This window comes from Cydia strobilella, chromosome 3 (assembly GCF_947568885.1).
Source record: "Cydia strobilella chromosome 3, ilCydStro3.1, whole genome shotgun sequence".
NCBI classification, from domain to species: Eukaryota; Metazoa; Arthropoda; class Insecta; order Lepidoptera; family Tortricidae; genus Cydia; species Cydia strobilella.
In genome coordinates, this window is record NC_086043.1 from 1,873,217 (window position 1) to 1,889,440 (window position 16,224).

General features: G+C 38.5%; 1 protein-coding gene across 1 annotated transcript in view; it reads right to left on the reverse strand.

The window, feature by feature from the left end:
* Positions 1-16,224, reverse strand: part of LOC134756188 (uncharacterized) — a 29,353-nt gene that overhangs the window by 2,430 nt on the left and 10,699 nt on the right. Inside the window, exons 2-11 of the mRNA XM_063693015.1 lie at positions 10,673-10,856; positions 8,013-9,860; positions 7,640-7,770; positions 6,958-7,181; positions 3,700-3,720; positions 3,334-3,407; positions 2,247-2,303; positions 1,503-1,640; positions 952-1,169; positions 483-674 (exon numbers count right to left, since the gene is read on the reverse strand). Of these exons, the coding sequence (XP_063549085.1) occupies positions 483-674; positions 952-1,169; positions 1,503-1,640; positions 2,247-2,303; positions 3,334-3,407; positions 3,700-3,720; positions 6,958-7,181; positions 7,640-7,770; positions 8,013-9,860; positions 10,673-10,856 (3,087 nt within the window). The remainder of the gene's footprint in view (positions 1-482; positions 675-951; positions 1,170-1,502; positions 1,641-2,246; positions 2,304-3,333; positions 3,408-3,699; positions 3,721-6,957; positions 7,182-7,639; positions 7,771-8,012; positions 9,861-10,672; positions 10,857-16,224) is intronic.

A 16,224-nucleotide genomic window follows, 5' to 3' on the forward strand; every position in this document is an offset into this window, starting at 1 on the left:
CAGACTCTGAGCTCCGAGAGCTGAGGGCGCAACCGGGATAGACGGTAAGATGAGAGATGCGATGAACGTTTGTTCGAAAGATCGGAATGGCCATGTGTCGCACTATCGTTGATCGCTCATGAGAGAGTACGATAGAGTTGAATAATAAGCAAGAAGAAAGTAGCTTCGCAGCACTTACGACCTTTTACTAAGAAGGGATGCATTTTTATGGACCCTAAAACAGTCTTCTGTGTTACATGGTTTTCGGGAGCCCTTGCGGATACACTTCGACCCATAGGGATCTTTTGTAGGGGTCCCATAGGGATCTGTGTTACATACCGCCGGTCCCTCAATAGCGAATATGACCTGGTCGTTGGCGTCTCTCATCAGGTAGAACGGTAGCATCCACGTACACTACTGTTGTACGCGACCAATGTAGTCTCCGGGAGAAGCTATCACTTTATTTCCTGGAGACAGTCAGTTAAGCATTGAATCCACATTACCTTGAACTCTGAAAGCATGAGTGCACTCCGTCTCATGACCGCCGGTCCCTCAATAGCGAATATGACCTGGTCGTTGACGTCTCTCACCAGGTAGAACGGTACCACCCACGTGCACTGCTGTTGTACGCGACCAATGTAGTCTCCGGGAGGAGTTATCACTTTCATTTCCTGGAGACAGATACGAGGGGCAAACTGAAAGATTTTCGAATAGAGAAAAGTGTAAAAATTAGGTAGTCAATCTTTATTTTAATGCGAGCTTATAATAAATTATCATGAGTAGGTATGGGATTCCATATGGTTTTTCCATAAAGCCCTTTCTTTATGGCAATTTTGGGTCTACTGATGATTTATATGGAATATTGTCCATTTACTGACTCAGGCTCGAAGCTCCGAGCTTCGTTGCCTACATATAGGTACCTAATATTGTGAAATGACTAAAATTACTCATCTGAAATAGTCTAAATTTTACCTGTAATCGACAAGGGAAGCAACAGGAGGCAGCAGCTAGTCGCCTCTGCATTTGCATTGCTTCCTGTGTCGTGTTGTCATGGAGATGCATCACGAAGGCACGTCCTGCGCCGCACAGACATCGCTGCGTCTGGCTTGACATCTCACTGGCCAGGTATAGCGATTCGCCGTTTGGTACTCGGACTATGTAGCGGTTTTCGGAGTCTACCCTTGAAATTACTGCAAAGGAAGAAAAATACACAAATGTACACAATTTCGCTAAGACCGAAAATTCTGGCATCAACTTATTGCTGAGATAACTACTTATAAGTTGTTAGGACTAGGTGAAGATCTTCCACACTTAAAGGACCTTCTCTAAGGGTCATTTGCACCAAGCACGATTGACGGACTGATCAACGCCACTCAAATCAGCAGTCAACAGGTTGGTGCAACAGACCCTAAGTCGGAAAAGGATCAGCATTATATAACGCAGACGTAACTCTTCGCTGAATATCTGCAGACTTCATGTCTTTTCAATAAGGTTTAAAAGGTGTCAGTAACAACGGTACTCACAATCACCCAGCTCCACCGTCTGTTGGATCTGAAGCGTAGACACACCGATCAGAAAATCTAGTCCATGGACTGGGATGAACTGGCCTCGAGGGGCAGATTGCCAATCTAAAGTTGACACTGGCAACTCGGCGCGGGACTCTGAGGAATAAGGGATTTACGTATGAGTGTTTAAACTCCATCAGGTTCTGAGGGCTACGGGAGACCGAGACCGAAGGAGACAAATCACAGGAACTGCAAAACCAAGTGGTCACGATCCTCAGTAATAAGGGACCGACAAAAGTAACGTTGACACCGGAAGCTCGACGCGGGACTCTGACGATTAGGAATAGGTTTATTTAACCAGTCAATTTAGCCTCTCTTCTTAACGCTCGAACGATTTGACTAAGAGGACTGAACTATTGGACTAAGGAGATAAGCAAGATTGGGCAGATGTATATTATAAACTTGGGTTGTTGCATTTAAAAAAAATATGTATTTTAGTAAGTCCATAGCTGATAATGAAGTTAGTATGAAAAACGTAAATGGTCAAGTGACGAATTCACTGTCTTTTAATGAAATTTTGTTAAAAGAAAACATGTTTAAAATGTTTTTTTTTTCTCAATTTTCATGTAAACTGCTGTAAACTATACGATTTGCCCTTAGGAAGTATAACTTATTTAAGGCTTCTAATTACTCAAGAAAATTGTTCTAAGCGGTAAAAGTAACAAATGGATATTATTAATTAGAAATAAAAAAAGTACCTACCGTTTTGTCGTGGTTGCACACTGATTACCAAATCCGGCCTCAAATTTGACCCGTCATCTGAAAAATCAATAACTTGGTTCATCATATACTAAGTTATCCTATTATCCTTTAGCATCCCATCGCCTTAATATTAAGAAATTTTAACTTCATTTATTACCTGAATCGTTTTTCATTGGAAAGTTGGAACAGCGTATGTAGTTTTGTATTCGATTTTAAAACATAACTAACTCAATATGCTTAGTATTGTTTGGGCGAGCGCGAAAGGGCAAAAATGCTTTCCTATGTTGTCCGGCTGTTTTCCTAATATACAGGCCTCTTTCTCAAGTTGAGAATCTTAACTGAATCTCGTAATTTTGTGAGCAGGTTCGAGGTTTTTTGGTCGATTCAATTTATGCATTTTTAAATGGCATAGACATGGGGGTTTGTGAGATCGACAATTCACAAATAGTCACTGGAAAACTGACTACCACTGGACTGGACTGGTGGACTGGAAATAATTTGGTATAACAATAGGGGGATGATTCTTAACGAAGTTTAATGTTGCATCATCGCCGTTATTACGAATTTTTTCATTTCACTCACACTTGCACAGTATAGGGAGTGGGCAAGGTACAAATATGGCTGACCGTTCTAGACAGGTCATTCTTTCTAGGGTAAAGAGAAATAGGGCTGGGAAATGTCCGGCCGACTCTAATTTCCATGTCAGAAAAAAAAGACAGGTCGTTGCAGGGCGTCAGACCGTCAACATCTCCAGCATCTCCTGAGGATGCCTCGTAGAGAGGCGAAACACGTGTCGAGTATTGTTCTTTTGTTGGTGGTTTGTTATATTTATTTGCGTAATTATGTTTGCGGCGGGAGGGTGGGAACATTAATTGCATGTAAAAAATACGCAAGTAAGTATAACGGGTTAGCACTGACTGACTAGCACGTTATCTTTTCGCAGATTAGCGAAGTAATATTTTTGTATTAATTAAGTAGTTATAATCTAGGTATTCAAATTTCACAGCGAGTTTTTTACGAACGGAGGGCCGCTAGAGGTTATCAACAACATACTTAATAATTGTTATTGATAAGTTCTAATAATTACCTTCAGTCGCCGCCGGATTATCAAATCCCTTATCATTTAAATCAGTATCACGTATTTCATTCATCTCTTTGTTTCTTATAACAACGTTATTTACTTATCACAGGTTTTTTTCCTCTTTTTTTAAAGTATTTTTTTTTGTTTTTTAAGTTTGTTCACACGCGTACCTAGTATTAATGATGTTGTAGTGAAGTGTGGACGCTATGTTATCGATGTATCGGCGCTGTTCTTATCTTGTTATCAATAGCAGATATCTCTGGCTATCTCTACGTGGCTGGATTAAATTACATTCTATTTCTATTATGTTTGCGCATAATGCACAGTGCAGTTAATTTTTAACGTGTATGACAAAACAAAAGTATGACATACCTCTCATTTGTCATCGTTTCACTTGGGAAAAAATGCTTTCGTTTTTCATCGTTTCACTTGGGAAAAACTGCTTTCGTTTGTTTGTCAGAGTACTCTCCTCTACAGGTCGCAATTCTCATCCGATTCTTGTGAAATTTTTGAGCAGATTTGATAATTATATAGTTTTTTGTAAATTCACTTTTTTTGTAAAACATGGGGGGTATGGTATTGGAGGTTGGCTAGGTCAACAGCTCACAAAGCCACTATTCTTTATAAAGAGTCGGTATTCACTTCGATCTTATTTCTCTTTTATCTTCGATAATATTTTAGATTATTGCTTTGTCTTTCTCATGCACATACGTATCTAAAATATGAACTACGTAATAAAACAAAATCCTTTATTGAAAACCATTTATATTCACGTGTTAAATACTTGAACATTTTACGAATAAAGGTGATAATATTCAAGTTGTTTAAAATTACCGGTAACCACCGTCCACTACATGATAAATTACATTGATTAATTCTATCTACCTCCCGTGATCCCCCACTAAACTTGTATAGGTAAACTCTAGGTAAAACATGCATGTTACAAAGAAAGTAAGTCAACGGTAGGCGTTTTGCCTCTATTAGACATGCACAAAACCTTAAAATTTGTATTTTTTGTATAAAGACTAGCTGAAGAGATGTTTGTGACAACTTCAGTAAATTAACGTATTATTTCTTATATAACGGTGTTATATCTATAACGTAACGGTATTAACATACCAAAGTAAACAAGTATTTCCGCATTAACGAGTTTAAAACTCCCATCTAATTCGTTAAGTTTTAAAAATAACGAATATACATTGATATTCATCTATATTTCTTTTCAATATTATGTATGTACTTGGTAATAAAAAAAAGCTAAATTGAATCAAGAAAAACGTCCAGAAAAACTAAAGTACGTTTTAAAACAAGTAAGTAGGTACTTTACCCGTACCACGAGTCACTGACAGTGTCAAAACTGACATATACTGTAACGTCTACGTAATTTACTTTCTATACATCTCGCTCGCACTAATATGTCAGTACGAGCGAGATGCGTAGAAAGTAAGTTATGTTTTCGCTCGCGTTTATGTCAGTGCCGAACGGTAGCCGTACTAATCTGTCCATTCAGTTTAAAATTCCCGTCAAAGTTGTTACGATTTAAAAACAACTATCATTATAAATATAACATTTTTTTTATTTAATAAATTACACCCTAAATAATTATTATACAAAAAAATACTTTAACAGTAACATGTCTATGACGTTTTAAGATCCTGGTATCTTTGGATATCAACGCCAAATGTTCTTTATGTTTAGAAATTCTTGAGCATGTCGAATAGAGGCGTAATGTAGGGCACAATTTGAAGCCAATTTTGACCGGAAGACTTATGAAACGTGTGCCTTTACCTAACGATTACATAACTCGGAATAGCCGTGTATAAGCCAAAGATTTATTGTCTAGTAAAGTCTAAGGTGGTTTCTACGGCAATTCACAAAGACCGTCAGGCGGGATTCGGTTTGAATTTTCGATACAAGGTTTTGATGGCGAGCGCTTCGTCGTTAACTTTTTTTTTAATTAGGTAAGTACAGATGTAGCGTATTTATTTTCCATCGTATTTTCACGGAAACGTACGAACGTGTCTTGCTATTTCAGTCAGTCTCGGTACAAAGTACTGAGGTTGACTGAAGTAGCATGACAAATATGAACGTTACCGAGAAAATACGATGTAAAAACAATTTTACAGTACATATGGTGCTACTTTCTCGCACTACTGCGTAAAGAGCACTTATCGTGCATATGTCGAAAGTTTAAAGGGCCATATGTACTGTGAAACGTTGTACGATACACTTGCGAAAAGGTAATTCGCAACTCGTGTCGATTTAAAACACTCCCTGCGGTCGCGTTTTAATGTTGTGCTTAGTATGTTTTTTTTTCTGTTTTTTCGTATCCATATTTTGTCATAACTTTTTTTTGAGGCAAACGAGCAGACGGATCTCCTCATGGTAAGCGATTACCGCCGCAAATGAACACCCGCAACCCGCTACACCAATCTCGAATTTCCTGTTTTCCGCACTTGTATCGTAAATAACTAATGCACTACTTCTGTAATATGTCAACGCTAGAATGACGGCGATATTGCGAAGGAAAACTTAAAAAAAAAAAATTCGCTTGCATACTTTGATAGTCTTCAAGACTTCTTTTCTAGTGCTTATATATCACCTACTCAAGCGTTTTCTAAAATTTAAATATGACGCAGCACTGTAATCTTATAGAATAGCTTTGTCCTTTTCTGTCACAGCGAAGCATTACTTTTGATGGAATTTAGTTAGTTACACTAACTATCTTGCTACATTAAATAAGTATCATAGAAAATATTCAATAGAATCAACGCGAAAATAAAGACAAAATTCACGTTAAATGTCGTACTTACTAAAGATACGACATTAGATATATTATATTTAATATTCAATGAATATAATTTTTCGTCTCAATAATTTTATAAATATGAAGATACATTTATAATAATTAATAAATACAAACATGACGACACACCTTAATACCCAAAACACAAATAGTGTGTGTAAATACCTTAACAACGTCAGAATACTCGACGATTCTCAATAATTTTATATCTAGTCCTGCCCCTTTACTCCTACAATACCTAATAAATAGAATTATATCAGATATATATTCGCAAAAATATATCTAGCAAACAAATATGCACGAAATAAGTATGTTACATTTAAAACGTAACGATATAAGCATACCTAATAAACAAGTATCTCCTTACTATCGAGTTTAAAACTCCCATCTAAGTTACGTTTTAAAAACAACATACTAAATAGATACAATATATACATATATGTATGTTTATTTAAATCACACGTAACAATGAAAGCGTATCCGATACTAGCTCTCACAAGTAACTCCTATATCCTACTGACGACCGGTTGTCAAAATTTCCCAGTTTAATTTTAACTCTGTTAAGTCGACAAAGACTTAAAAGTTGCTTGAGGCCCATGTCCCACGTATAGGACGCCGGTCATCAGGAGGATCTTCGAATGTCATAACTAGATCTCTTACCCTACGTCCATACGGCTCTATGGCTGGTTAGAGCCGTACGAACAACGAATATTAACTACTAGTGAAATAAAGGTGATTAGAAAAAATACGACTAGTTAAACATTTTCGTGGAAACGGTATGCTCATTCTATTCTCATATTTTCAAGGGTTTATTAGAATGTGTTTATCGCTGCAAGGCGCGCTGCCATCCGATGTTGAGTTTGAGAGTGGCCGGGAGACAAGGGCTGGCCTCGCATTCGCCATCCAGCTCGTCTGCGAGGCTGTCGTGCAATTCCCGGAGCGTCATTAGTGCAGAACGCGCGGCGCGCTGGCAGCCCGTGTCTCCATCACAGGTTGTGTCGGCTTCGGAGAGGAATACTAGGTCGCAGGTTGTTGGAGGTGCTTCGCCCTGTAAATTATCAATAATTTACGTTATAGTACCTAACGTACCTACTCTAGAACAATAAAAGCTATAAAATTTATTCATTTAAAGCCAACACCAATGCCAACATTAAAATCTTGACAAAACGGAAGGATAACTCACTATGAACTCTGTAGTTCATATCATAGTGTCTGTACACTTATTTTTTTTTTGTTTGTCAAACAACTGATGATTTTTCAGGTCTCTTCTCCAATATTTAGAACCAATTCTGTTTGTGAATTACACTCACATTTTTATAGAGATAGCAACCCGATGTAGGCTGAACAGAGGCAGGAAAGTCTAGCAACGATATTGGCACTGACATTGGACTACTTAAAGCAAAGGTTCCAGGGCCGATATAGAACAGACAGACAGAGCTGAGCTACAAATTTTGGTTCACGATCTTGGATAGATCTGAGTTATTGGACACACCCTGGTCAACTTACACAAAGGTAGCAGATCTGATGCAGGCTGCAGAGAGGCAGGAACAGCTGCCCACGGTCTCCGGCTAGAAGGTCGACTCCACGGCAACGCTGCACGATCTTGGCCAAAACTGGGCAGGCGCCTGTGGCAGTACCTGGAATAGTTAAACAATTTACTAGTCAAAACCTGTTAAATTATTCTTAAACACTGAATAGCTGCTCCAAGTCGTTTGCTATTGTACGTCAGCGTTGGTAATACATTTAATATAATACGCTAAACGAACAGTATAATTAATTTATCGGTAACTTTTTTTAGATGCTCAGGCGACGTGCGTAATGTTTAACTTAAGTTGATTGCTTACATTTTTTGAATCATGACGGTTGTATGGTTATTTACCTGTTGCGACAACCGGTGTGCGATGCCTTCCACTTCCACCCATGTAACCTTCAGAGAACTGATTCTCAATCTTGCCATTCAAATAGTGACCTGCGCCTTGCTCTTCCTCAAAGTCATCCTCCTTATCATCTCCTTGCTGCTTGCTGAATAGAGGAATCTCGTTATTATTGATATCTACTTTCTCTTTCTTGACAGCTACACGCTTCTCTTTCGCCTCTTCTATTGGCATAGACGAAGGACCCATAGTAGTATCTGGCTTCTGCGTTTGCAAGCTTTGTTTGAACTCTCTCAGAGCCTTTCTCATCTTCTCCAAGCTGTATGCCGCAGCCAATCGAGAAAGCAGTTTTTCCTTCATCTCCTGTTCTTCCTTGGTGTCAAGTTCTTCACCAGCATTTGAATAGTGTAGTGCTTCATCTACTATCATCCCTTCCATATTTCTTAGTTTCTTATCGATGTTGTCTAATTTAGATTCCTGTTCTTGGGCGGTATTTCTCTTATCACCGTCACGTACTGCGATAGCTCTTGCATTGTTTATTTGTATTTCTGTTTCTTCATTTTCAGGACGCTGTACGTAGTTCCTTTTCACATTGCTGTGTTTTCGAAAGGAATTTAAAGGATACATCACTTCTTTATTGAATGTGTCAAAGTATTGTTTCCTCAGCTTATTTTCGTTGAAATCATTAAAGGATACCGATTTCTTCTTGCGCTTATCGATCCCGAAGTATGTGGACCAGTCAATTGATTTCTTTTTAATGGTAATAGGTTTTTCAGTGTAACTATGATCGTGATCGTGCACATGCTCAACTTCCTTGCCAAATATTCCAGGGTGATGTAAATTGTGATGATGTTCATGACTAGTATCATCGGGTGATGTAGAAACATTAGATCGTTCGTTGGTATGATTGTGAGTTGGTATGTTGTGTGCCAGCTGTGGCGGTTTGGTCTCATAGGAGTTTTCTTGCTGATCACTGCTTCTCTTGACAGGGGTCTTAATAAGCTCTGGGTCGGAATCACCAAATAATTTCGATAAATCTTTAATAATTTTTGGATCAGTGCCAGAACTGCTTCTGAATCTTTTAGAAACTTCACGCTTGTCCTGATCTTGGGCAAATCGTTTCTTTGTCTTTGGTGTACCCCAGTCGTACGGTCCACTGCTCCGCTTGGTAACAGGAAAACGTTTCTCGATGACATCGTACCGGTATTGGTCGTCATCCGCCAAATCGGATAGACTGTCATCATCTAAAGGTTGAAAAGCGATTGCGTATTCTTCACGCAAGTCATCATTATTATCATCATCAGGCTGGTCGTAGACGTTGAAGTTATTGAGATCTACAGGTCCTGGTAAGACTTCAGAGTCATCAAAATTTGTTATCGCGGAGCGTTCGTTTTCAGCTTCAGGACTTCGCTTTTTCTTAAACGCAATAGGACCCCAATTATCGGGGTATCGTTTTTTGACAATCTTTTCTTTGTAAAGTTTAACGACTCCTTGTGGAGCTCCTTCTATGTTATGTTGCTTATTGTTTTTGTACTTTGACCACAACTGGCCTAGCAGTAAGGCGTATTCAGCATCGTTTTCAGCGCGACCTTGCTGCACGTCCTTAGGGTTCTCAACCTCATTCCTATCCGTGAACAGATCCCGTAGTCTATCGTTGTCGGAATGATGGCTCCTCTCGCGAAAAGCTGACTCCTTCCTATTAATGTCCACTGGTCCCAAGTGGTTGCTCTTTTTCTTAACTAGTTTGTACTCGTAATTTTCGATGGGTCTGCCATTCTCTTCTAGAAGCTTGAGAATATAGTTCGTTTCCGGTTCTTCTTCTAAATCTTCGGTATCCATAGTGTAATCGGTATCTGCAAAATAAATGAAATGTAAGCGATATATTTAATACTTTGCTAAAACACCTCAATAGACTGTATATAAAAATTTGGAGATTTTAATTTAACACCTACAAAAGTTTTAAGCGCTAGGACCGTAGCAGTGTCGTTAAGCTTATACATCACAAGTAACTGGGACAGAAAAATTAATTCGACTGCTGTTTGGACACCTGCACTCGCCTTCCCTTTTGTCGCCACTACAACGTTTCAAGTGCATGGCGCAGCTGCCTGTTGGCCGCATCGCACAGAACTAAGCAGCGCTAGGACTAGCAGTGTATCTGACTTAACAATATGTTTGGGTTGTTACCATTCCTGCAGGTCACCTCATTCAGTCAGGAGCTATAGAGGGCTCCCTCAAGCGTGCAGCGCAACTATCAGCCGATCTCGGCTTTGGTCTCACCGGAAAGTAGAAAGACCCTAGCGATGTCACTTACCTGGAATGTAACCGTTGGGAGGGAGGACCACCTCATACAGATCATCTTCCCTAACCGTTGCACATGCAACGCTTCTATTTCACCGTAAAACAACCAACTAAGGTCAGCTTTCGACTTACAGAACAGTGCAAAAACCCTATTGTTACTAATTTTAGACTAGGTTTGATAGGATTCCTTGGGCTGGTTGAACTAGCTCCCACTCACCACGCAAAATAGGCGCCGGTCGTCGAGTTGTGAAAACTTTCCCGTGGTACAATACAATACAATCATTTCTGGCACACCACGCGGCGATCCACCACTTTTGGCAGCTTTTCGCTAGAACTCTAACAGTGATACTAAGTTCGGAAAACTTACCTGGGATGTAACCGTTCGGAGGCAGAACTTCGTACAGATCATAGTCGGGAGCCATGGGGGGCGCCCGCCCCCGCTGGCGCCTTTGCAAAGCCTCTAAAGCGCCGCGAAGCGACCCTCCGCGCTCGGCCGCGGCCGCGCCGGACACCGCTAGCGCTAGGACCCATAGGACCCATGCTGTAATCATCTGTCGACAAGTCAATAATTTTAATTTATTTTAGGGTTCCGTACCCAAAGGATAGAAACGGGACCCTATTACTAAGACTCCGCTGTCCGTTTGTCTGTCCGTCTGTCACCAGGCTGTATCTCATGAACCGTGGTAGCTAGACAGTTGAAATTTTTACAGATGATGTATTTCTGTTGCCGCTATAACAACAAATACTAAAAAGTACAGTTTTTAGTGGTATTTGTAATTTGCATGGCATTTACAATGACAAAGTGTGGAATGTCGTCATTAAAGTAAAATATCTAAGATTGACGCCAATTTCTTTTCTGATCAAATCGGTCGATGTTTTCTCTCATGTTTCAATAAAATTATCTACCTATTTAAATTCTGTAGATTGTAAAAATTCCATAAGCTGTCGAAATTTGCCTCTCGCGTGTTCTTTCAAACAAAAAATCTCTCTGTGGATATTTTCATAATTTTCTCTGTAGATATTTTCACTATTCTGTTTGGCATTCAAGCAATATCTAAGTCGCCGTAAAAACCCTTTTTTAGTGAAAACGCGTTTTCCATGGTTAAAACTAGTAGTATCAAAGAGAATATATATAGGATAGAGCGGTACTGTCATAGTAAATTTTGTAGTCACAGTAAATTTACTGCCATCTATCAACACGAGTAAAACTAAAAATAAAAATATCAAAAAAATGATAAATGATTTTTTTATTTGAATTTATTATTTTTATATGATTTTGACCCATGTTCTTTCACTGATATGTGTTAAAATTGTTAAATAACAAACGAAAACGTCAGCGCCATCTAAACGAGAATAGGCCAAAGGTTGGTATTGGTAGTAGCGCCATCTGTGCGAGTAACAAATTTTCTTTATTTCCGAGGCACGTTTTTTCCTTAGACTTCATTCATCTTATACGTAGTTATTAGGTCTGATATTACGTATTGCTTCAGTGAAAACGCGCATTTAAATTGTACCTTTACACTTCTTAATTACGGTTTCAGACAAAGCGAGTTGAATCCCTTGCATTTGTAGGTATAAATACATTGGGTACCAACGTTAACAGCCTTGAAATCTGAACTACAAAAGGAGGCCCTTCAAAAGCCCCTTTTGATACCCTCTCTGATCCCCCTTCAAATACAGAAGCCGCGTTATAATTCGAAAGGCAGTAATATTGTTATTCAAAAGGCAAAACTCCTTTCGCACTTGCATAAGAGAGATGTCGTTCCATAAATCAGTTTATACGAGTTTGTTCTGTTCGTCTCCAAATCGAATAAGACCTGACGGCTTCTCAAGGATTTTAAAATACTTAATGTAAAAAAACCGGACAAGTGCGAGTCGGAGTCGCCCACAGAGTTGGAGTAACGCTCGCAGACGTTTCTGCTTCATAAAAAATATTTTACAGTACATATGGTGCTACTTTCTCGCACTAGTGCGTAAACTGCACTTTTTGTGCATATGTCGAAAGTTTAAAGGGCCATATGTACTGTAAAACGTTGTACGATACACGTGCGAAAAGGTAATTCGCAACTCGTGTCGATTTAAAACACTCCCTGCGGTCGTGTTTTAATTTATCGCCACTCGTTTCGAATTTTCTCTTTTCCGCACTTGTATCGTAAATAACTATTACGTTTAATACGGACGGTACTACGGTTATAATGTTTTAATTTATCGCCACTCGTTTCGAATTTTCTCTTTTCCGCACTTGTATCGTAAATAACTCGTAAACACGACAGGGAGTGTTTTAAATCGACACGAGTTGCGAATTACCTTTTCGCACGTGTATCATGCAACGTTTTACAGTACATATGGCCCTTTAAACTTTCGACACATGCACGAAAAGTGCTATTTGACGCACTACTACTTTGTCGATTTGACTAGTGCGTAAAAGAGCACTTTTCGTGCATATGTCGAAAGTTTAAAGGGCCAAATGTACTGTAAAACGTTGTTCGATACACGTGCGAATAGGTAATTCGCAACTCGTGTCGATTTAAAACACTCCCTGCGGTCGTGTTTTAATGTTGCTTAGTATGTTTTTTTTTCTGTTTTTTCGTATCCATATTTTGTCATATCTTTTTTTTGAAGCAAACGAGCAGACGGATCTCCTGATGGTAAGCGATTACCGCCGCAAATGAACACCCGCAACCCGCAACACCAGAGGGGTTGAGCGTGCGTTACCTTTTCTTGAAGGTTTGAAGGTTGTATCGGTATATCATTTCATTTGATTCATATCATTCCAATGAGGGCTAACGCGTATGAAGTCGCCGCTAGGGGCGCTAGTGTAGATGGTGGTCTTTTCCATAGTTCGATATGTCAAATGTCACTTGTCACTTCAATGACTGACAGCTGTTCTTTAGTCTTTTGGACCACCATCAACAGAGGCACCAACTGGTGAGCAAAAAAACGATAGCCCTCATTGACTTTCAAATTATAAAGGAGTTTGAAAATTAAACAAATTTAAAGTCCATGACGCATATGATATTACCGAATCACATAAATTTAAAGCTGGCTATCAAAATTATAAACGGGAATAAATAACGATTGACAATTTATTGACCATTTCATTAGATTTATGCTTTTAGTAGATTAACACCTCCCAGAGGTCGACGTGTTCGCAGACAGTATAGGGACGTTTGTGAGGCTTGTGGCGCTGTATCTTAACAATTGCTCTACACGGAATGGTATTGATTGACATTAAATAATATAGAATGATATTGTTTGAATTATATTGTATTTGGCTATTATTTATTGTTGACTTTTATCTTTATTTATCATATGACATTTGTATTAGAATAAGCTTAATTTGATGATATATTTATTTTCTTTGTTTTTTAATGATGTTATTTAATTTTTAAATGTTTTAATGTAATTATAGTGTAAGTGTTTTGGTTCTTGCATGTGGTTAAATAAATAAATATAATATAATTGTAACAGCAAAACCCTAAGGGAAATATAACGAAGCTCGTTCAGCATCTAATGAATATTTGATCCCACGGCAGGCCACAGACGCACAAGCGAATCGCAAAAATATAAACTTGATATGATATTACGAGTAGTCAGAATATACACTGATAAAAAAATACCGGAATCATGTCATTCAAAAAATACTTCAACTTAAGTATTAAAAAACCGGCCAAGTGCGAGTCGGACTCGCGCACGAGGGGTTCCGTATCATTACGCAAACAACGGCAAAAAAATCACATTTGTATGGGAGCCCCACTTAAATATTTATTTTATTCTGTTTTTAGCATTTGTTGTTATAGCGGCAACAGAAATACATCATCTGTGAAAAATTCAGCTGTCTAGCTATCACGGCTCATGAGATACAGCCTGGTAACAGACAGACAGACCGACAGGCAGCGGAGTCTTAGTAATAGGGTCCCATTTTTACCCTTTGGGTACGGAACCCTAAAAACGATATGAGCAAATACAAAAAAATATCTCGAGATGAACTCGCCATTTTGAAGTTCAACCGTAAATCCTCCAAGCTATTTTTAATCGTCGTAAACTGTCACCTAAAAGTGCCTATTTCAGCACACGCTGCTTAATGCCAACCTACTTCCCTAATGACTCCATTTCCTAGCAAATATTCCCCAGTTACGCCGTTTTAGATCTAAAACACAGAAAGGCCCGGAATGCCCTAATGGGCTACGTGTGCGAATGCTGAGAATCCCCCCTCCCCATACCGGGGGTGGGTGATATTCTCAGTTTATTAAATAACTTGGTTAGGTCGTGAACTTTAGTGAGGAATGCATGACTTCTTGTGGTCGTAGACTAAATTCAGGGGTGTAATTCCCTAATATAGGTCAAGGTTGTGCGATTAATGAATCATTTTATTGGTTTAACGTGGCAAAGTCCCCGGCAAGCTCGGCCGAATTGCACCTTCCCATACAAATGTAGTTCCGCTCTCATTTTAAAACTACGTGCTGGATTGTAATATTTGCACATACAATGACATGAGGTATATCTAGGTCTGTAATTAGTTTATACAAAGATATATATAACTCCGTAATAGATGGATACAGTCTAAGGAAAAAACGTGCCTCGAAAATCAAGAAAATTTGATTCTTGTTCGGAGGGCGCTACTAGCTTTGGCCTACTGTCGTATAGATGGCGTTGACGGTTTCGTTTGTTATTTAACAATTTTAACGCATATCATTGAAAGAACATGGGTCAAAATCATAAAAATAATTAATGCAAATAAAAAAAATCATTTATCCATATTTAAATACATTTTATCGTATTTTTATAAATCTTTATTTTTAGTTTTAAAGTGTGTCGACAGATGGCAGTGAATTTACTGGGGTTACAAAATTTACTATGACAGTACCGCTCTAGTATAAGTTACTCTATGGTTTATACAATAACTCCAGCTTATAAAACAAACGAAATAGAGCAAAAACAAGGTTTGTAATTTTTTAGGGTTCCGTACTCTAAGGGTAAAAACGGGACCCTATTACTAAGACTCCGCTGTCCGTCTGTCCGTCTGTCTGTCTGTCTGTCATCAGGCTGTATCTCATGAACCGTGATTGCTAGACAGTTGAAATTTTCATAGATGATGTATTTCTGTTGCCAGTATAACAACAAATACTAAAAAGTACGGAACCCTCGGTGGGCGAGTCGGACTCGCACTTAACCTTTTTTTTTTTACTATGGTATCTGAAAATTTCAGATACCATTAGTTTATGTAGTTTCAGACTGAAACTACATAAACTAATTAAGACATAAGACATAAACAAGTTTGGGAACAAATCAAATTATTTTATTAAATATTTTGATTTGTGTTTTTTAAGTAGTCACACTACTATATATAAATTAAAAACTGTAATAGATGTCATATATTAAAGAAAAAGTAAGAAGGAGGAGTTCGTTTAGGAGGTGCAAGCGCGCACTGCTTGCCCTTAGAGCTGGTCAAAGACGCCTAGTCCAAAGATAGATATAACTCCGTAATAGATGGATACAGTCTAAGGAAAAAACGTGCCTCGAAAATCACGAAAATTTGATTCTCGATCAGATGGCGCCACTAGTTTTGGCCTACACTCGTATAGAGGGCGTTGACTGTTTCGTTTTATTATTTATAATTTTAACGCATACCAGTGAAAGAACATGGGTCAAAATCATATAAAAATAATTAATGCAAATAAAAAAATCATTTATCCATATTTAAATACATTTTATCGTATTTTTATAAATATTTATTTTTAGTTTTAAAGTGTGTCGACAGATGGCAGTGAATTTACTGGGGTTACAAAATTTAATATGACAGTACCGCTCTAGTATAAGTTACTCTATGCCTAGTCTTACTAAGATGGCATATAGTCGACAAATTCGGACGGGCACCGCCACGGAGGGGTGGCCTAGGGGTTCATGGCGTTAGCTAAA